Source organism: Mauremys mutica, chromosome 8 (assembly GCF_020497125.1).
Source record: "Mauremys mutica isolate MM-2020 ecotype Southern chromosome 8, ASM2049712v1, whole genome shotgun sequence".
NCBI lineage: Eukaryota > Metazoa > Chordata > Testudines > Geoemydidae > Mauremys > Mauremys mutica.
In genome coordinates, this window is record NC_059079.1 from 95,896,932 (window position 1) to 95,919,555 (window position 22,624).

Here is a 22,624-nt window from a genome sequence, read left to right on the forward strand (position 1 = left end):
TTTGGTAATTTTATTTCAAAATGTCTGTCAGCAAATATGCCTGTAACCACACACACACTCTCTCTCTCGCTCTCTCTCCTCTCCCCCCCCCCACCAGAAGTAGAGTTAAAGAAACCCCTATGACAACCCAGTTCCTGTTTCTCTGCCCCCTTCCCGAACCCAACCACGGGGTCCTCCCCAGCCAATACATCTCAACCCCCAGAGCCCAGTTGCAGGGCACTCCTTGCTCAGATACCTACAACATCTGAGTTGACCTGGGTTTTTTCTTGCTTATGCATCATCTCCAATAAATAACATTCTGCAAAACAAGTTTTGCCCTCAGTTATACCAATTCAGTTGCAAAGTCTTCAATTAGCAGTTCTTTTACTGTGTAAGCAGAAATAGAACCCAGTTCTTTCTCCCATGCTTGTCCAGGCTTCACAGTGCTAACAGGAGTAAAAAATCAGTAACCGTCTACCCCTCTGAAAAACCTACTGTTGTCTCTGTGCCTAGATATGACTTTGAACACAGCCTCTTTACGCAGTCACTTTTTAAAAAGATGCGTACCCACACTAAGTGTAAGAGACAGTAACAGAAGGATTACACCCTTCATTTTTCCTTTGCTCTTTTGTCATAGCAGTATTTCAACAATGCTATACTTATGGCTGGAGCTGGTATTTTTGGTGGGTGCAGAAATCACCTATGGGGGAATTGGAGCCATTTCTGCAACTGAGGGCAACTGAGGAGATCTGTGGGCTACTGCGGGAAACCCCCATTAGATTCAGGTGTGGGTGAGAGCTTGAGAGTTTATTGCAATTAATTTATACTGTCTTAAATAAAATGATAGGACAAGATTGCACTTTGTGTAGTCAGTAAACTTGTTCTTTTGGGGAGACAAACATTAAATGACCTTTTCTGGGAGGAAAAGATATATTGGGGATTAGACCCAAGATGTCAATGTTAGGAATTTCATTAAAACAGCCATACTGCAAAAGTACCTGCGTGGGAAACTTATTTTTTAACTTTCTCATTTTCTTCCTCCAGATGTGAATCAAACCAAACAGAGTAAGATACTGTTTTTATATACACTAAAGCCTTTAATTGCAAAAATAAAACAAAAAATAACAAAAACCGTAATGAATGTATTTTTCCAGTATTCAGACATTATTCTAGGATTGTGAAATATATTCAGCTATGTTTCAGTATACATATCTAATGTGACAGCAGTGAAATAAAATATGACAGAATTCTAAGTGTCACTCTCTAGCCTCCTTAATTCTGTTTAAACAATACTCTTAATCATTTGCATGCAAGAAGACAGTCCTGTAAGTGGTCGCTTCTCCTTTCACACTAAAATGTGACACAAAATATTTTTGTATAAGGGATTCTTATACTTAAGCATTCAACATTTTAGTAGTGAATTCTGTGTGCTCCCACATGCAACGAACTCTGTAAACAAAGGACAATTCCTAGTAACATTTTAGATCAGTTTATAGCCTAACACCACTTTGGAATTAATTTCTAGAGTATATGAAAAATTTATTCCTTTCTTTCTTTCTTTCACTCAGTATGTTGAAAGATGACTTAAAACTCAGCAGCAGTGAAGACAGTGATGGTGAACAGGTATATACCATAAATACTAAAGTTTTAGAAAAGTTCAGCAGACACAACTGAAGTGTTCAATACTAAGTTTCTATTTTAAAAACCTGCAGTGCTTGGCTGGTTGCAAATTGAACATTTGTTAGTAAGCATTAATTAAAAAGCAAGATTTTTCAAAGTAACTTTAGTTACACTTTTTGGAATATATAATCACTATTTGTGGGAGTCCTTGTTTCCAGTTTTGCCTTTAGACTTCCAAATCTCACTGTATAGCAGTTTCATATTGCTTTTTCCTCAACATAAAATGGAACAGAATGTACTCAAGAAGTATAAACTCTTTGTGACAAGACGACTTTTTCAGGATTGATTTTCCCCAACCCCATGTGATGGCCTGCCATTTAAGGACAGCACATCTTCAAAATAATATGTGGCCTACATTTTTCCACACACCAGTAACTCAGGATTGGGATTGGTGGTTGTGTCTAATGTATGTGAACACTCGCACCAAATTTCCTTTTTCTGTTTCTACTTCTACAGTAGCATCTTCACTCTAGCTGGGAAAATTTATGCTCCCTTATTTGCTATTAACCCTCTGTAATACAAATTGTCCTATCTTTGGCACTGATCTTAGATAATGCTAAAAATAGCCCTTTCAGGAACCTAGATGATGGTGATTGCCTGCACTGCCATTTAGTATCCCAGTTTCATTTTCTGTTGTTGTTTCCAATCCCAGTTGGTTTTTTGTTTTGTTTTGTTTTAAATCTGGATAATACTGATGAGGCATTTTGCACAATTGCTGAGAGCACGGGAATAGGGCATTCCGTTGCTGAACATCAGCCCTTTGGGAAATTGAGGAATAACACTGATAGACCCAAGTTGTGACCAGTCCTCACACAGAAAGATGAATGATACAGGGCGATGAGTAGAGAGGAATTGGAACTCTCAAAACCATAGTAGAATGTGTAGGACTCTTTGACTTTGCCATTTGTTTGCTGTGTGAATGTGGCCAAATAATTTAATCTGTCCGTTTTCCCTCTCTGAGGATAATATGCAATTTTGTTAACTATTCCAGTGTGTTCAGATGAGAGATGCTATATATGCTAAAAAGCAACAGAGTCCTGTAGCACCTTATAGTCCAATAGATGTATTGGAGCATAAGCTTTCGTGCTAAGTATGTTCATGTTGTTGGTGATGAGGAAGGAGTATTAGAGTTCTATTTTTGTTTTCGTCTCCATGCAGTGCACAATGCATAATATAATTTATGAATGCTTCTTCCTCACCCTGGTTTTATTTATTTTTTTTAATTACAGGATTCTGATAAGATAGTGCCAAGGAGTACACCTGGAAGGTAGGAATTCATAGCTGATTTTTAGCAGTTCACGGCAAATGAAGTAACAACACTTGAGCAGATGAATTTTCCTAATTTGATCTCACTGCTCTAAAAATCCATGTCTGACACTGTAGACTTGTGGCTTGTGCTAACCCAAGAAGTGATTAGAACTTGATCATTGGTTAAACAGCTTTTCTCCTCCCACATGTAGATACTTAACAGCTTGAAAAATAAAGCAGTAATTGTTTATATAAGTAATTATCATTTCCCAGTCTATTTGCTATACTCAATTATGTAGAATTTTCTGTTAGATAATTAAGTCAGAGCCTGTTTAATTTTTCTGTTGCAAATAAAAATTATGTGAAACTTGTACGTCTTACATAGTCTTGATTATTTTACCTTTTTGTCTTTCCCCAGTAATTCTGAACCTTCACAACATAATAGTGAAGGAGCAGATAATTCCAGGGATGACTCAAGCAGCCATAGTGGATCTGAAAGCAGTTCTGGATCTGACTCTGAAAGTGAAAGTAGTTCCAGTGACAGTGAGGCTAATGAGCCATCCCAGAGTGCATCTCCAGAAGTAAGATTTGATATCTGGTTTGAGTTATAATCCATCTACAATAATCCCTGAGTACCATGATCTTCGCATCAATCTTGACAGTTAAGAACAGAACAATAGTTTGAGAAGATGCTAAATAAAGTGTAAAACTGACAAACATTTTGGAATGATTTTCAGCAGCAGTTTATCAGATATGCTAAATGAACTGTTTAAAAAAACACATTTAGCACTTTACTTTGACATGTACTTCATGCCACTTGGCTCTGAAAGCTTGGGAGACAGACATGCTCATACAGTAATACTACAACAATGAAAAAAGTAGCTTAAAGCATGGTATGCACTAACTTCCATTTAGTCATTCATGTAACTGGTGATATGGCACAACGTTTTGGGTCACACCATGATGCTGTGCTTGGGCCAACAGCATCTGCTGTGGCTCTTCTCATCCTCTGCCAGCAATCATTTGTCACTGCTCTGTGTAATCAGCCTTTCTTCACAGGGAAGGTATAAGAGCTGTGGCTTTCACACTGTATTTCAACACATTATACTTGGTTCATTAGCACCATTGGCTTTCTGCATAGCTGTTACCTTGGTGTACAACACAATGTTGCAGCCTTTGGAGGGAAATGGGGGAGGAAAATATATAGTGTTTAATATTCCTCCCTCTTTTTTTTTTTTTAAGCCTGAGCCACCACCAACAAACAAATGGCAACTTGACAACTGGTTGAACAAAGTGAATCCGCATAAAGTGTCACCAGCTTCTTCTGTGGACAGTAATATCCCATCTTCACAAGGCTACAAAAAAGATGGCCGAGATCAGAGCTCCGGGAATGGGTATACAGATCAAAGTGGGTCTAAGGAATCCATTTCCTCCACTCCTGGGCGAGATTCCAAAACCACCCAAAAAGGATCGGAGAGCAGTCGTGGCAGGCAGAAGTCACCTGCACAGAGTGATAGCACAATACAGAGGAGAACTGTTGGTAAAAAGCAGCCCAAGAAGGCAGACAAGACAGCTATTGAAGAGCCCAGAGGAGGGCTTAAAATAGAAAGCGAAACCCCTGTAGACATTGCAACAAGTATGCCCTCAAACAGGCATAAGGCAGCCACAAAGGGCTCTAGAAAACCCAACATAAAGAAGGAGCCCAAATCTTCCCCTCGGCCTACAGCAGAGAAAAAGAAATATAAGGCTTCAAGCAAACCTTCCCAGAAATCCAGGGAATTCATAGAAACAGATACCTCCTCCTCTGATTCTGATGAAAACGAGAGCCTGCCTCCTTCATCACAAACCCCCAAATACTCTGAGAGCAATAGGACTCCTGTTAAATCTTCCATGGAGGAGGACGACAGCTTTTTTCGGCAAAGAATGTTCTCTCCTATGGAAGAGAAGGAACTTCTTTCACCGCTCAGTGATCCAGATGAACGGTATCCACTTATTGTGAAGATCGACCTGAGCCTCTTATCGAGAATACCAGGGAAGCCTTACAAAGACACAGACCCACCCAAAGTGGAGAAGAAAAATGTGCCAGAGAAGCATACAAGAGAGTCCCAAAAACCAGCCTCAGACAAAAATTCCACCAAGGGCAAAAGGAAGCATAAGGTAAGTGATCAATTGAAAACTTATCTAGTCTCAATCTCTTGATGCCTTACTTCTGAGGTGAGATGGATAGCCCAGTGGCAAAGAGAGAGTGCTCAGTCTTAGGGACTCCTCTAGCCAATTAAGAAGTGGTACTGTTTCTTTTGAAGGGAATCTGTCTAGGCTTCAGGGTTCCTTGGACTTTTGGGGCAGGTGGGGGAGAATTGGCGTTTCTGTGAGAGCTTGGTAGGCATTGTAACTCCCGTTGTCATGGTGAAATTTGTGCCGGGAAATTCAGACTCTTGTGGGATCATTGGGTACTGAGTTGGGTAAATAGTCTTTTCTTAGTGACACCAGCACTGGCTCTAATGTTTCAATCAGCAGAGTGCCAAAAACTCTATTATGCTGGCCTTTGCCTGGTAATTTTTTCAATTATTAAGAAAATGCAGGGATGCTTGTTAGAAGAGTGGACTGAATGATCTATTGGGTTTTCATCCATATGTGACTCCTGCAATTCTGTGAAATCATCCATGGCTTTGGGGAATGAGAAGCCCTGATTTGGAGCCATAAGAGTATGTCTACACTGCAGTTAAACACCAGCGGCTGGCCTGTGTCTGCTGATTCAGGCTCATAGGGCTCAGGCTATGGGGCTGTTTAACTATGGTGTAGACGTTCAAGCTCAGGCTGGAGCCTTGGCTCTGTTACCCTCCCTCCTCACGGAGTCCCAGAAGGCGTCCTTGCCTCTTCCCTCCCCCATGCTTTTAGGGCATTTCCACCACTCCTGGCTGCAGCCATAACATCCACGCTTTCATTTTTAGCATGCTAATTCGAGTTGAGCTAGCATGAGTCTTTCTGCCCAGGCTGGGAAGCTTACTCCCATCTACAGTGTAGACATATTCTTAACTGTTCCTGGCCTAGGCCCTGCTTAAGGAATGTGCCTGCTCCAACCTCTCTTCCAGTTCTTTGTGTCAGCCTCAGGGCAAGCCCATCACTTTCACCGCCTTTCTGCCAGGGGTATCTTTTAACAAGTCAAGGCCTCTTGATATTTAGCATATACCAACAATAGCCCCATTGTTCTCTTAACTGCTCTGAAGGTGTGTACCTGCAGTTTTCTGTCTTATCTCTGGTCTGACTCAGCTCTTTGAATTCAAGTGGGCAGCAATAGAAAATTGAATAAGGAAACACAGTCAAACATAACGTAAAAATAATGCAGATATCTCCCAATTCGCCACAATATCGAAGGGGCACTGGTGGCATAAATGCTGCTGCAAGCTCCCTTCCAAACAGTTGCCTTCAACTGTGCCAGCTTCCCTGCTGAGCAACCAAGAAGTAATCTCCAGTCACTCTTGGAGTATGGTCTGATGAACTTGACATGACTGAAAACAAATGGATTCCTCCATTCTTAATCCAGCTCAGATTACCTCTTTGCCCTGTGCCAAGTAATGAAAGTAAGGTGGAAGGGTTTCTTACCTGAAAAATGGGGATAATACCTACTTTACAAGGATGTTGTTGTTTGGTGTTTGTATAGCACTACTATACAAGTTCTAGCACTCACTTGAATGCACTCAGTCTCTAATAGCATTAAACCTAATGGCCCCCCTCTTATTTGGCCAGTTGTTCCTTGCAAAACAATATAACAAAAATGGTGGCTGTTATGGACAGAAACCAGCATAAAGAGCTGTGCTCCTACATCAGGAACAGAAGGCTTTGGGGAGACCAATTAAACTTGGGCTGTATCTCAAAGAATCATCTCACTAATCATCTTCAAAGTCCTGAGACCATACCTATGCCTAGTGGTGCAGTCATGGTGGACATGAATATGTTTCTGAGGCAAGTGGGAGAGGCAAACTATTTTTCAGGCCTACCCCAAAATACTGAGGCAGGCTGTATAAGAAATTCTGCAACAATCACTTTAGAAATCCAACAGCTGACAAATGTCAGTTGCTTACATGTTTTTTTGATCTTTGGGTGCTGGGTTGTAGCGGTTCCGTAGCCCAAGAGCATTCTATTACTGCATTGCATTACAGTAAGATTTATTAATTAGACCTTAGTCTCGAGCTGAGTTGCTCATTAGAATTATTATTTTACACTTGTTTTTCTGCTGCTACTGCTTATGATAGATTTGAAGATTAATGAAAGTGTGTAGGCAGTTTAGAAATTCACATTCAAAACCTTTTGCTTTTTACAGTCCACTATTTTATAAAGCATCAACTCTTATCAAAAGTAATACACCTCTACCTCGATATAATGCTGTCCTTGGGAGCCAAAAAATCTTACCGCCTTATAGGTGAAACCGCGTTATATTGAACTTGCTTTGATTCACCGGAGTGCGCAGCCCCACCCCTCCAGAGCACTGCTTTACTGCGTTATATCCGAATTCGTGTTATATTGGGTCGCGTTATATTGGGGTAGAGGTGTATTGACGAATGTTGAATGAAGCTTTTTTTTAAGTGTTTTTTTTTTAATCCCCTATGGTCTAGCAAAAACAAAATTAATTTCCTACTCTTATTGGGAGACCTTCATATATCAGCCTAATGAGGTGTAGATTGTCTTAACCTAGTTGATTCCAGACAGTTTTTTGTCATCACATTTTAAGTAGTTCAGTAATTTCAGCAGCCACATTTCAGTCCTGCTTGTACTGGTAGATCATTTGACATTCACTACATACTACTGCCTTCTGTTTGGGACAAGTAATTCCATTGTGGTCAACTATCTTAAGGCATGGGCTAGATCCCACCAGGGAGTGATTTTCAGATCTGCTGTAGTGCTATTGTTCCATATGTTGTAAAAGGTTTGCTACATTGTCTTGACAAATGTAAAACATTATGAGGGACAGTTAACCTGTAAATATCAAACTTTGTCCTGATAGCTCTCTTGTGCTTGCTTTCTTCAGAATGATGATGAAAACAGAGCCGGTGAAGGCAAGAAAACTAAATTGGAAGAAAAGTCTTCGTCAGGCCACAAGGCCTCCAGCAATAGAGAGTAAGTGCTGTGAGAAAATTGGCTGTTTTTGTAAGTCTATAAGACTTAGCATACATTAAGGGGAAGATTGGCACCCAACACCCTATCTACACTTACAAATCTCCCCCTAAATACCTGCTTGCCACCACTTACAAAGGAAAAAATCATTGCAGCTCACTGTTCATGGGGCAAGATTTCATGTGCACCCAGTCTGAAGACTCTGTCCTTTTACCTTGACTTTGGGGTTTTCACAGTAACTAATCAGAATGCAGGTACTTCCCAGAACCAGTCATACTGGGACACGGTTCACTCCTAACATTGAACAGTTTGTTTATTTAACAACTTTACTTCATTATTACAAAATAGTTTGTTCAAAGGTCATTTACCTTTGATAACGGGGTTGGAATAGGCTGGGTTTATTTCCTTCTGGGACTAATTTTCCCTAATTTTTACCTTAACACAGGGCAGTGTTTAAAAATAGGTGAGCTGCATAACACTAACATATGTAAGATTTACACAATCTGCACTTCGCCTAACCACACGCACAAATTAATCCACTCCTTGTAAAATGGGTGATTAATTCTCCATTCAGCAGATTTGGAAACTGCAGATTTCAATTTTTTTTCCCCCAAGTTATGCAGCAAGCCATTGATTTGTCAGAATTAGAACTCAGGTTGCGTGACTTCTACTCCCATCCTTCAACTATTGGATCATTTTTAAAAACACACCGCATTTTTAAAAAAAATTGGCTGCATTTATATTTGTGATTACCATAGATTAGAACTAACCTAAAACTGGCAAAATATAAGCCTTCCAATCTTATCCACACATACAATTAATTTTGCAATGAGTCAGGATGCAAATTAGCAAGGTTCCTAGTGTACTTTTAATCAGTTGCAAGTTTGTTCATTTTTGTGGATTTTCTTTTTCTTAAAATATGTGCTACTTCAGATTACACAATAATATATAACTGTGCACTGGACCACATATTCCACTGTAATGAATAATCTGAAGAAACCTGTTAGGCCACTGTGAATTACCACAGTGTAACAGAGACAAGGTAGGTCAGGTAATATCTTTGATTGGACCATTAAAAGATATTACGCGACCCACCTTGTGTCTCTGATATACTGGGACCAACACAGTACAATAATACTGCATACCACAGGGTAACACTCAGTTTCATTGTGTTCAATTGTGAATATTAAGATTTTTCAGAGCCTCTGTAAAACTGATTTGCAGATTCCTCTGCTGGGGCTCTTAAATTTATTCTTACTCTGATATTTGTCTTCTGTCAGCAAAGAACCAAATGTTCTTTAGATTAATAGTATGAAAAGTGTTTAATTTTTCTTTGAACAATTCATTACTGTGCAAATAGCTGTCCAAATGCCTTATCTTCCCAACTGGAAGATGGGTTAGCAAGCATGAGGCTTGCCGTTGATTGCCAATAGTAGTCCTTGAACAGTCAAGGTGAGGACGTGGTACATATGTACAGGATGGCTGAATTAAGGGTAGCTTTCCCTTTTGATTGGGCAAATAGAATACATGCCTATACCATCTCTTAGTCTAGACATTGAGAACAAAGTCTCCACCTTAACAGTGCTATAGACAGGTTGGCACAAATATTGGCATTAACTTTTCAGGTTGTAAATGTTTGGTTTTTGTTTTGTTAAACAAAAGTGGTTTTCTGGCTAGAACGGGTAGGCAACCTATGGTATGCGTGCTGATTTTCAGTGGCACTCACACTGCCCAGGTCCTGGCCACCGGTCCGGGGGGGCTCTGCATTTTAATTTAATTTTTAAGTAAAGCATCTTAAACATTTTAAAAACCTTATTAACTTTTCACACAACAATATTTAGTTATATATTATAGACTTAGAGAAAGACCTTCTAAAAACGTTAAAATGTATTACTGGCACGCGAAACCTTAAATCAGAGTGAATAAATGAAGACTCAGCACACCACTTCTGAAAGGTTGCCGACCCTTGGGCTAGAATCTGCTGCCTTTTCAAATCAGAACAAGATCAAATGGTAAAAACAAGCTCAATCTGGTTTACCCAAAAGCCAGTTATTAAAAATGAGGTGAAAAGTAAATAGCCCCATATACAGTCATGTTAGGTCAAAATAATTCTTGTCACTGTATCTAGAAATAAGCTGTACTTATTCATTTCATGCAGGTCTTCAAAGCAAAGTGCAGGTAAAGAGAAGGATCTGCTCCCTTCTCCTGTGGCCCCTGTCCTTCAGAAAGATCCCAAGCAAGATCATGGGTCCCGGAAGAGAACAGTCAGTCAATCTTCTTCCTTAAAATCAAGCAGCAACAGTAATAAGGAGAGTAGCAGCAGCAGTAAAAGTAACTCATCTTCCAAACAAAAAAAGACTGAAGGGAAGGCTTCTAGCAGTGCCAGGGAAGTCAAGGTAAGGAGTTTATTTTTGTAAATGCTTTCCTCTAATATTCACTGTTTCTCTGTGTGCAGTCTGGCATGTCAATGTGTAATCCAAGCAATAATTTGTCAGGCTTTGACTTTAAGCTTAAATGTGACTTAGTTTTTAAAGGTGTTTACTCCTTGTGGTAGTGCACAAGTAATTGGGGCATAAGGAAGCCTGTAAATGGAAAACAACTCAGTAGCTATTCATTAGAATTGTAGTATCCTGGGGGTAGGTTGGTACTAATGTTAAATTTACAAATGTGATTAGTGTTCTTCTAACTACAGTGGTTGCTTATTAATCATTGAATTTTATTCCAGTGACATTTTTCAGAGTTTTTAATATCAAAGTAAGATAGAACAATATATTTTATATGCAGTTAAATAATTGAGCCATTTGTGATTTTAGCAGATTGTACTTCTAGCCTGACTATAAAGGAAAAGACAGTTCAATCCTCCTCTTCCCCCTTCCCTCTCCCCTCCTCCTCCCCCCCCCCTGAGGTGTTTCAGGATAGGACCCTTCACAGGGCTACTGCTGACTTGCCTTGGCTGCCAGACCAGGTGGATGTAATTAGCTGCTATCAGGAGAATGAAGAGGTTTATGTTTGAGTTGGGGGAGAAAATAGGGTGGGACAGGAGATTTTGAAAATTAAAATCTCTAGAAACTAACATCTTGGGAGGAAGTTCAGACTAAATGTGTTCTTGTGGCATTATAGTGTGTGTGTGTGTGTGTGTGTGTGGAGAGGGGAATTAGGGATTCTGCCTGCTCACACCTATATAAATGGATACTATTGGGTGGTGCATAACATCTGAGGATGTCTGATAAAACATGGCATTAAACCTAGCTGTATTATAAGCTGTTCTCGGTGACTGCTGTACTATCAAATGGCAAGAACGTAATATTTCAAAGGTGAAATGTGACTATAATTCACAAGCTCTTGTAGTGTGTTGGTGCCATCTTGTCTTTAGGCCTCTGCAGCAAACATAAGCTCAAAGCCTAATGAGGCATTAGGGATGTAATTGGTATGTTGCAGTACTTGGCAAATCTTATAAATTGCTAACTTCAGTAATGTCTGAAGAAAAGGTTTGAAGCAAAGTCAGATAAACTAATCATGACAGCCAAGTGTGCAGATTGAAATAACAAATAGACAAGAACTGAGAAAAATGTGACTTGGTGGTCAAGAATAGCAAACAAGTGAAATACCTAAACTAGGATTGCAGACATCCACCTCAGATGCTGACTTCATCAGATTTTGTAAGGCAGGCAGGGTTGGTCTAGTCAGTGCATGTGTGGGAGACTTCCAAGGAGCCTGTAGGTCCCTCAGGGGATTGTATTGTAGATTCACTGGCACCTTTTTTTTCTTCCCTGCATTAGCACTGAACCAAGTCTGGCCATTTTTTTTTATTTGGGTAATTAGTATCTCCTTATAGTTTAATTTGGTTTTAATTCCTGTCTTAAGTTAGTATAGTCTTGTCGTTTGCCACTGAACATTTGCTACAGCTGGCTGTATTTCTTTTCTGAAGTGACTGCCTTTTGGTGGTGGGTGAAGGGAGATTATATATTGCTGTTTTTTTTTTTTTTAAGCAGTCAGAAGTTGGTCAAATAAAAGATATTACCCCGCCCACCTTGTGTCTCACTGTCATGTTGAGCTGAAGTTGTATGATTTTGGGGGCAGGAGCCATGTCTCTTTGGAAGGCTCCTTGAACATTTTGGATGCTTGAAAAATAGAATGATCACTCCACTTCTGAAATATTAAAGCAAAAATCATGCTACAGAATTGATTCTTCTAAAAGGAATAGAAAAGCAGAAAATACATGCAGCACCTCTCCTAGGCGGACAGTAAAATAAATGGATGTTAGCCATTACTAAGTTGAGGAGGAGAATTCAGTTGTGCCTGGAAACCTTTTATCAGATTCATTCTAGCAGAGATCCATTTGGCCCATCAGAGAGGGGGGCTTGTAAGGGAGCTGGTTATGGTTCCTTGATCCTTGGTCTGGCTCCACCCCCAGCATATATTGGAGCACCAATGAGGAGAGAAGCCTTTGAGAGTTATGATGTGTAAGTAGTAAATGTGAATGGCAATTAACCTGCTGCAAAACTGACCTAGCTTGCATTTAACAAGTGTGAAACCACTAGGAGGAACTTAAATAGTGAACAATCATCTCTTTTTAAAACAGATTTCTAACTGCTTTTATAATTACTAATTGTGGCAATTTATTTCTTCTCAGGAAAAGGTTCTAAACAGTTCATCAAACTGCCCTCCTGCATCTACCCCAGCTACAGACAGCTCAAAGTCCCGAAGAGCAAAGCTTGTTTTTGATGACAGGTGAGAGCAGTGAGAGGTGCCAGGCACATTACATTTCTTCTTCCCTAAACAGGGCATTAATTTCAGTGTGTAACTTGTAAAATGTATAGTAGCTTTCTATGTATAGGGGATGTTCTTTGCCATGCATGTACAGTATTATTCTGTGGAGATCTGCATGCTGTTCGTGTAATTGTATGCCTGCCTGACACATGTATCACTAATTTGGCCGACGTCTCAGCCACTACCAGGAGCCATAGCCTCCTTTGTTCATTCGTACTCAGCCTGAAACAAGCGAGCAGTAGATTTGGACAGTATGTGATTGTCCTGTGTCCATTTTTAAGAAATACTAGTCTCCCTTTCTGCAGACTCACTTCACACCTCACCAGACCAGTCTGCCTGTCCTCTTTGGGCTGAGTTGGCACCCCCCCCCCCCCCCAAGTCAGTGACTGCTCTCAGTCATGGAGAGGATCCTCTGCCTCTGGAATTGCTGATTCACAAAAGTGGGATCATGGAATCATTTGGTCCTGTGTTATCAAAGTTATCAAAAAGTTATCAAATTTTGAAGAATGTGAATCAGTAAAATATGTTCCCGAATTCACATCAAGATTATCCATTCATGCAATATTTCATGCAAATACTTGAGTGTTCTTTACAGGGGCTCAGTTCTAGTTTTATCAGCTACTTCAAGGTTGATTTAAAATAATTGCTTTTTGGATTAAGTACTTTTAGGGGCCAACATAAAGGACCATATGCAAGCAACCTGATTATGGGAGTGGTTTGCTTTTCTTCTACTACGTATTCCCAGACAAAATCAAGTTATGATGGAGTTAAAGTTCGGAGCACATATCTGTAGTTAGAGGGAAGTTGTAGTTATCCACAAGCCAAATATGTTAAAGCCAGGAAATTCAGAGTTAAGGATAAATTTAAAAGAAATCCAAATATATTAGGTACGGAAATGCATAATTAGGGCACCCGGGTGGCTTTGACTATGCCCTGCAGTGACACCATGCAGTAACCATATAATTATAATTAGACGTTTTAGTATTTGTGGTTTTAGATTACAGTAAACTGATTTTTAAAGATGTTAGCTTTTTTTCCTTTTATAGTGTCAACTAGTGCCTCTCTAAGAGGAGGGTATGATGAACTGTTATAAAATGCTGACTTTAAATGAAATGGGGTGTGCCCAGTACTTCATATTGTGGTGAAATAGGGGAAAGATTAACTCCAACTGTTTGTATGTTTGGAAAATCTTGTTCAGATTTTAGACAGTGACCTTGTAAATACAGCATTTAATACAGTAAAATAGAAAATTAAAGATCTCTTGTAATTACTCTTTGGAGCAGAGGTGGGCAAACTACGGCCTGCAGGCCACATCTGACCTTTGGGACCGTTCTGCCCAGCCTCTCTCCTCGCCTGGGAGGCTAGGCTCCAGACCCTCCCCTGCAGTCTCAGCTCGCCCCGCCGCTGGTGCAATGCTCTGAGTCGTGGGCTGCGAGCTCCTGGGCAGTGCAGCTGCAGAGACTGGCCTGACCCGGTGCTCTGTGCCGCGGGCTGCCTGGCTGGCTCCAGCTGGGTGGCGCAACTGCCTGGCCTGGTGCAGCTGGGCGGCACGGTAAGGGGACAGGGAGTGGGGGAATGGGGTTGGAAGAGGGCAGGGGAGTTCTGGGGGTGGTCAGGGGCTGGGGGTGTGGATAGGGGTGGGGGAGGTCAGAGAGTGGGGAACATGGGGGTGGGGGTTTTGGGGGCGGTCAGAGAGAAAGGGTGGTTGGATGGGGCCTGGGTCTCGGTGGTGGGGGGAAAGGGGAGACAGTCAGGAAGGAGAGGGGTTGGATGGGGCAGCAGGGGACAGTCAGAGGTGGGGGTTCCAGGGGCAGTCAGGGGACAGGGAGAAGGGGATGTGGATGGGGCAGGGGCCCTAGGGGGGGCAGTCAGGAAGGAGGGAGGGTTGGATGGGGCGGTGGGGGGGCAGTTAGGGGCGGGGGATCTGGGGGCAGTCAGGGAGAAGAGGTGGTTGGATGGGGCAGGGGTCCCAGGGGGCGGGCAGTCAGGAAGGAGGAGGGGATAGGATGGGGTAGCGGGGGGCAGTTGGGGTGGTCAGGGGACAGAGGGTAGGGGAGGTGGATGGGACGGGGGTACTGGGAGGGGGGGCCATCAAGGGGCGAGAAACGGGGCGGGGGTCAGATGGGGGCAGGGGCTGGGCCAGGCCTGGCTGTTTGGGGAGGCACAGTCTCCCCTAACCAGCCCTCCATACAATTTCTGAAACCTGATGTGACTCTCAGGCCAAAAAGTTTGCCCGCCCCTGCTTTGGAGTTTGCTTTAGGACATGCAGCCATATGTCACAGATCAGCTTGTATGACCCAAGTTCAAAAATAACAATGGAATCTCCATCTGAACATGTCTTGATTTCTTTTGAAAGTTTCACATCTGGTTAATACTATCCTTTGTGATCTGCAGACTGGGAACTCTGCACTAGCACATGTCAGATAACTGACACCTCTGCTAACATGTCTAATTTGCTTGGCTAGGGAATGTGGAATAAGTTGGCTAAATCCAGTGACTCTTAGCTGTCATAAAACAATAGTTGGAAGTAACTAAATTTAACTGTTGAAAGGTCGTTATGATAAAAATTATATGTGCTGTAACTTGAGGAAGGAAGAAAAAGCAATGTCAAAAGATCCCACAGTTACAAACCTTGACATGCAGAAAGGGATTCAATTTTCATCTTATTAAATTCATAATTTCTTTTTTTTATGTTGTAGGATGTACTCGGCCGATCATTATTTACAAGAAGCAAAGAAGTTAAAGCACAATGCAGATGCATTGGTAAGTAGAACCCAAAACATCTATCTGGTGGTTGCACATAATGTTAAGTTGGTTTAACTCTTCTGAACCTGTACTCTTCTCTAGTACTGTAATTCTCTCCCACCTCTCTCTTTTTGTTTTTAACGCTTCATTCTCTTCAGTCTGACAGGTTTGAGAAAGCTGTTTTCTATCTTGATGCTGTAGTATCTTTCATCGAATGTGGGAATGCATTGGAGAAAAATGCTCAGGAATCCAAGTCCCCGTTCCCTATGTATTCAGAAACTGTGGAATTAATCAAGTAAGCTTTAATAAAGCAAGTAGTAAGTGAAGGCTAGTGGTCACACCCCAGGAACTGGGAGCAGGTGCCCAGATTCTGTTCTTGATTTTGCCACCAAGACTTGCATTCTCTCATCTGTAAAAGTTTACCCACGTTATCCATATTTTGAGGCTTCATGTTGTTATTTTAAAAGGACTTTTAAATCCTTTCATCTAAGGGTCTTAATGGTAGTGCAAATTGTAATATAAAAACAAAAAACATTCCAAAACTTTCCTCATCCAGACTTTTGAGTAAATCATCTATGGATCTCTGGTAAAATATGAGGGCAGCTGGAACTAAGCCTTAATAGTTTTCTTAAAAGAATATTAAATGAGAAATGGCAACTGAGAAATGACAACATCATGCGTTATTTTATTTGTCATTTACTTGATGTCTTTCTTTGCAGATACACTATGAAACTGAAAAATTATTTGGCACCAGATGCTACGGCTGCAGATAAAAGGCTAGCAGTGCTTTGGTACGTACATTTTGGTTTAATAAAACATCTTGAGTCAAATTAGTGAGTGCACCATGTCCAAAGGTTACACACAGTGGTATTTTTAACTATTTTGTGTTTAACTGAATTGTAAATTTAGTACTCCAAGGTATTTGAAGTTTTCATTGAACCTTAGAATGGGGGTTGTGGGTCACCTTCTGAGGGGTGCAGCTGGGGCCCAGGACAGCCCCCACTGGGGGTGGGGAGGGAGCACCACCCAGCTCTGCTGCTGGCCACAAGGCCTGGCTGAAGCTCCACTCCCACCTCCGCCCCCAGCCGTGGCCCCTTTACCCCGTCCATGTCCCTCCCTGTCTCTGAGAGCCAGAGCCTCACTCCTGGCTTCGGCTCCAGGGGCCGAGGGTATGCAGATGGGGTAAGGGAAAGCACAAGGTAAAAAGTTTGGGGAACACTACCTTAGGTAGTTAGAGTCAGCGTAGCGTCTCCCTTTCATATCTGTCATTAACCTTCCTGTGTATTTGAATATTGAGGGAATAAAAAGGAGGCATTTAAGACAAAAAAATTGTTTACTTTTTAGGTTTTAGTTTTACGATTGAAGTGATATGAATAGTGCCAAGAATCTGTTCTTGTTTCTCACTTATAAACTTAGTGAAAGGTGAGCAGTCAGCTAATGCTTTTGATGGGAGTCTGATTTCCTTGTGATATCTGGTCCATCTATGGCAGTAGTCCCCAAACGGTTGGGTGCGCTCTCCTAGCGGGGCTCGGAGGAAAGCTTGGGGTGGCTCAGCGGGGTCTGGGCCAGCCCCAACAGGGGCCTGGGAGGGAGTGCTCCTGGCCCCTGACCCAGCTGTGGCTTCAGCCCCTGCTCATGTCCCCGGGAGCCACAGCCCTGCTCCTGACTGTGGCTCCTGGGGCGAGGGTCGTTACATGAAAAGACTGATCTGTAGCTATGACCAGCTTAATGGTTAAAACAGACAGACAGTTTTTGGACTACTTATTATATGCTTGTGAATTTTTGAGTAGTTAGACTACGTTACTAAAGCTGCAGCATCAGTGTGTCTGTAGCTCTGCTTTCATGCTCAGGCTTATGCGGATGTGGAACTTTCCTGTTATGAGAAATTGACAGTGTTGCTGTCAAGTTAAATGTAATAGGTAATAGGTAATAATTGGAGATATACCAATCTCCTAGAACTGGAAGGGGACCTCGAAAGGTCATCGAGTCCAGCCCCCTGCCTTCACTAGCAGGACCAATTTTTGCCGCAGATCCCTAAGTGGCCCCCTCAAGGATTGATCTCACAACCCTGGCTTTAGCAGGCCAATGCTCAAACCACTGAGCTATCCCTCCCCCCACTGCATATTTCTCTGCCATTGTATCTCTGTTCTGAGAAGCTAAATATTCCATAAAGCATAGTGGTTGCATTAAATAATTTACTGACTCTTCTGGAAACAAGAATATCAACATTTATTGCTTAAAAGATAGAGGTGCTATAGCACAGATTTGAGCCTCTGCCTTGCAAAGGTGGCCTTGACACTGAACTGCACCACTGACCCTTAGGGTTGAAAGAAGCAGCAGCAGACGACTAGGGAAGATGTTTGGGCTCCCCATCGTGTCCACCTACTGATTAGTCAGCTTGGGGTATATGTCAAAGAATCACCTTGCGAACACTCCAGATTCTTCAGGCTGCTGAGTACAGAGGGGACAGGAATGTGTGTGTGAAATGTGATGTCAGACTCTGCATGTTGTATCAGCACATCCTGGTGTAATGGGCTTCATTTATTTTTTAATTTCTTTCATTTATTTGCTAGTCTAGGAGATGATTTAGGGTTGTAGTCTCAACTCTGGTTATGTAAGTAAAGACAATGAAGATTGTGTATCTAAAGTCTTGTGCTCAAGCTTAGACTATCTTTAGTTTCTCTGACGAATGAAACATTGTTATTAGTGATGGAAAAACCAACTCCATACCTCAGAGAATATGTTGAAAAACACACAGCTGCTAGCTGTTTACGTGCATTATTGAACCTTGTAAGCACACACTCGTAAATGTGTTGCCATTTTTCTTTGCCTAGTCTTCGGTGCCAGTCCCTGTTATATCTAAGGCTTTTCAAGCTGAAGAAGGAGAGTGCATTGAAATACTCTAAAACACTGACAGAACATCTAAAGGTAAAAAGTTCCTATATTATTGAGAGAGTCCTTTAAAAAATAAATATAAAAATATGGAAATTCCAAGGTACTCTCCTGATTTCTCTAACACGTGTACTTTGATATGCCCCTATCTGGAAATGTGGCTCTTAAAGTAAACTCATGTTCAATGTTTTAGAACTCTATTTTTTTGTTACTGCAGCATGACCACAATGTTGTCATAACCCTACTGGTCTTAGCATAATACCTTTCCATTTATAATAATTTCAGCTAGCTTTTGTCTGCTTTAAAGAATAAACAATTCAGCAGATTTCAGAGAGGATAAAAAGTACCTCTTCCTGGCTACAGACATTACAAAGTTGAACCTTCACTTTCATGTATGATCTTAAGGAAATTCTGTTTCTAGTGGTACATTTTATGACTGTTGGTGTTTGAATAAATAATTTTTAGCTCATCTAACAGCTTTACCAAAGTTCCAGAGGCAGTGCTCTTAGCCAGCTTGCCTGAACTCTCATATACTCCCATGAGACTTTCTAGAATTTTCAGTAAAAATCTGTTTTAAATCTGATCTGGTTTAAACCTACTACCAGAGGCTGAAAAAAAAAATCCTCCTTTTACTCACTTATTTGAATCTAAGTTGTTTCAGATGAGGTGCTCAGTCAGGACATTTAAAACTTGGATGAGCTTGCTTAATCTGAATTTAGGCTGGGATTTTCCAAGGAGCCAATAGGAATTGGGTATCTTATTTGGCAGCTTGTAGGCTTCTTTGGAAATCCTAGCTTTAAATAGAGAAGAGCATACTAATATAACTTGTAGCTATTGAGGAAAGATTCTAATTGCTCAGTGCCAGTGTTAACAGCTTTCACATTGCTGTTAGGAGAAGATTGGAAAAAATATGAAACTTGCCACCAGAGGCAATAGAGTCTAGTGGTCAGTGGAAGGAGTTAAGTTAGGAGACCTGAGTTCTAATCCCAGTTATTTTGCTGGCTTGCTATGTACCAAAGACAGATCAGGTAAATTCTTGGTGCCTTAGTTTGTCAGCAGTAAAATGGGATATTTTGTCCAAATTTAAAGTGCTTTGATTCTCCCATACTGGTTCAGACTTTTGGTTAGCACAAAGAAATGTATCCATTTGTAAAACCTGTTTTAATAAGCAATTAACATACCCTTGGAAATCACCCCACAAACTTATTTTTCCCAAACAGAATTCCTATAATAACTCTCAAGCACCGTCACCTGGCATGGGAAGGTAAGCAGCTTTGTAACTCGTACATTTTAACTACTTTCCTTCTTGATTTAGACATTTTTAAATCTTGTGGGGGAGAGGGAATGGAATAAAATCATCTGTAGGAGCTGAATTCAATGATTATTAAATTAGCTAGATATTTCCTATATCTTAATTTATATACAATAAAGTGTCTATGTAAGGTTTATAAAGTCACTGTTTACTCATGTTATATAATTTTATCTGAAGTCTCATTAGCCAATTGTACTGTTGCAAGGATCCAGGCTTCAGCTATGTGTCGGATGAACTGTTAAATGTGTTCATTTAATTGTTCAGATAAATATTTTAAAATACTGCTGTCCTTGAAAGCACTCCAAGCATGATTTTAAATAGATCTCTACTGCAGTAAGGAGTTATGCCCTCCTGTGTGGAATTAATACACAACTCTAATTTCAATGGGTTCTTTTCAGATACACCCCCCCCCCTTCCCTCCCAATATTAAGAGGACAATAGACTTCCTTAAATGCTTGGAACCATTTGAGCTTGCAACAATATGTTCAAAACACAACTCCTCCATGGGAAAACATAGGGAGCAATTTACTTGTACTGTTTAAACCCTCAGAATAGTATTCTGATGTATTTATCTGTTCTGTGTAGTCAGAGAACATATACATCTGAAGTAACCTACTAAAACTTAGATTTTCAAATTTTTAATAAGTTGAGAAATTTCAACATGTATGGCAATATAGCCCTTTCATATGGTTCTGATTTTGTACAGAGGTTTCTTTTAAGTGTATTCCTTAAAACTTACATTTATTAAACATTCCTCTATAAAAATGATTAAATTAAATGGTGAGGAAATTTGATCATAAGGTTAAACCACAGAACTCGAAGCCTTGATGCTGTTCCCAGCTCTGACACAGACTTCATATGACCTTGGGCAAGTCATTTAAACTTCTTGGTTTCTTTATTCAAATGTAAGTAAAGAGAGATCCCAAGATGGAAGGGCCCTATAGAAGTACAAACTATTATAATTCCAGATGAATAAATTATGCAGCTTGATGTGTCAGAATACACACACATTTTGACATTTTGTATTTTAAAAATCATGCTTTTTTTTTTTTTTTAAATAACTAGCAAACCTGTTGGTATGCCATCTCCGGTCTCTCCGAAGCTGTCTCCAGGAAATTCAGGGAATTACTCTTCGGGGGCAACCAACCCTTCAGGGAGCAGTTCTTCTGTGACTATTCCACAGAGAATCCACCAGATGGCAGCCAGCTATGTCCAGGTTACATCCAACTTTCTCTATGCCACTGAAATTTGGGACCAAGCTGAACAGCTTTCTAAAGAGCAAAGAGGTAAGACTTGGCAGCAGGGCCGCCCAGAGGGGGGGGCAAGTGGGGCAATTTGCCCCAGGCTCCGGGCTCTGCAGGGGCCCCCACGAGAACGGCTGAGGCTCCCTCCCCAGCCCGACCCAGTCTCTGCCCCTCTCCCGGAGCCTCAGCGCATCCAGCAGCGTCCCTGCACAGCGGCGCAGCGTGGCTCCGGCGGGTCCCCTGAGCTCGGCCCCGCTCAGAGCCGCGTGGTAAGGGGGCGGAGCTGCGAGCTTCAGTGGGGCCTGAGCTCCCTCCGCTCGGCCTGGAGCTCGCAGCCCCGCCCCCTTGCCATGTGGAATGAGCAGGGAGGAGCTCAGGGGCCCTGCCGGAGCCACGCTGTCTCTGTTGAGGAAAGCTCCTGGATGCGCTGAAGCTCCAGGTGAAGGGGGAGCCGGGGGTAAGGGACCGGGGGTGTTGGCTGTGGGGCAGGAAGTCCCAGGGACAGTCAGGGAACAGGGAGGGGGCAGAGGTTGGGTGGGGACAGGGAATGGGGGGGTTTGGATTGTGGGCATTCCAGGGTTCTGTCAGGACTCAGTGGGGAGTGGGGGTTAGATGGGGTCGGGGCAGTCAGGGGACAGGGAGCAGGGGTGGGGTCCCTGGGGTGGTAGTGGTGGTGGGGGGTTTCTGGGGGATGGTGAGGGGAGAAGGAACAGGATGGTGAGGGGATTCTGAGGGGGGTGGGCAGTTGGGGGGCAGGGCCAGGCTGTTTGGGAGGCACAGCCTTCCCTACCCTAAAGCTCATTCAGCAGTTTGAGGCTTGCAGAAGAGCCAAGCTGTTAGCTTTTCCATTAGGGCTGCCATCCCTTTCACTTCTCAAATGCCAAATTACAGTCTATATTTAATTTCAGTGCCATAGGGAGATTCATGTCAGGGGAGGGTAGCTGCATTTAAAATTAGCCATTGGGGGAGGGATCACATGAGAAGAGCAATATCCTTCCCAACCCTACCAAGGGAGACCCCCCCTCCCCTGCATTCCCTGAGGCTCCAGAGGGGTTAATTCAGTGGTTCTCAAACTTTTGTACTGGTGACCCCTTTCACATAGCAAACCTCTAAGTGTGATTTCCCCCCCCCTTATAAATTAAAAACACTTTTTAATATATTTAACACTATTATAAATGCAGGAGGCAAAGTGGGGTTTGAGGTGGAGGCTGACAGTTCGCGACCCCCAGTAATAACCTCATGACCTCCTGAGGGGTGCTGACCCCCAGTTTGAGAACCCCTGGGTTAATTTAATTTTAGCACCTTGTGTCCATTCACATGCATGTCCTATTTTGAGCATTTCAGTTTTCACAACATAGGCTCATCCCAGATTCTGGAACAAGTTCAAATGCTCAGTTCAGGGAGTATGTACATAGTCTATACTAAAGACAAACCCACAGTAACCGTCTCCAGTTTGTGAGGGACCCCATGGAGCCAGTCTCTAGGAAACAGATAAATGCATGGAGGTTAAGTCCATTAATGGCTATTAGCCAGGATGGGTAAGGAATGGTGTCCCTAGCCTCTGTTTGTCCGAGGGTGGAGATGGATGGCAGGAGAGAGATCACTTGATCATTACCTGTTAGGTTTACTCCCTCTGGGGCAC

General features: G+C 42.0%; 1 protein-coding gene across 1 annotated transcript in view; it reads left to right on the forward strand.

The window, feature by feature from the left end:
* AFF4 (AF4/FMR2 family member 4) overlaps positions 1 to 22,624 on the forward strand; it is a 74,645-nt gene that overhangs the window by 45,348 nt on the left and 6,673 nt on the right. The window contains exons 9-22 of the mRNA XM_045027022.1: positions 1,024 to 1,044; positions 1,548 to 1,602; positions 2,889 to 2,926; positions 3,326 to 3,488; positions 4,150 to 5,064; positions 7,934 to 8,022; positions 10,178 to 10,415; positions 12,653 to 12,750; positions 15,489 to 15,552; positions 15,693 to 15,829; positions 16,254 to 16,325; positions 18,369 to 18,462; positions 19,647 to 19,690; positions 20,804 to 21,024. Of these exons, the coding sequence (XP_044882957.1) occupies positions 1,024 to 1,044; positions 1,548 to 1,602; positions 2,889 to 2,926; positions 3,326 to 3,488; positions 4,150 to 5,064; positions 7,934 to 8,022; positions 10,178 to 10,415; positions 12,653 to 12,750; positions 15,489 to 15,552; positions 15,693 to 15,829; positions 16,254 to 16,325; positions 18,369 to 18,462; positions 19,647 to 19,690; positions 20,804 to 21,024 (2,249 nt within the window). The remainder of the gene's footprint in view (positions 1 to 1,023; positions 1,045 to 1,547; positions 1,603 to 2,888; positions 2,927 to 3,325; positions 3,489 to 4,149; positions 5,065 to 7,933; positions 8,023 to 10,177; positions 10,416 to 12,652; positions 12,751 to 15,488; positions 15,553 to 15,692; positions 15,830 to 16,253; positions 16,326 to 18,368; positions 18,463 to 19,646; positions 19,691 to 20,803; positions 21,025 to 22,624) is intronic.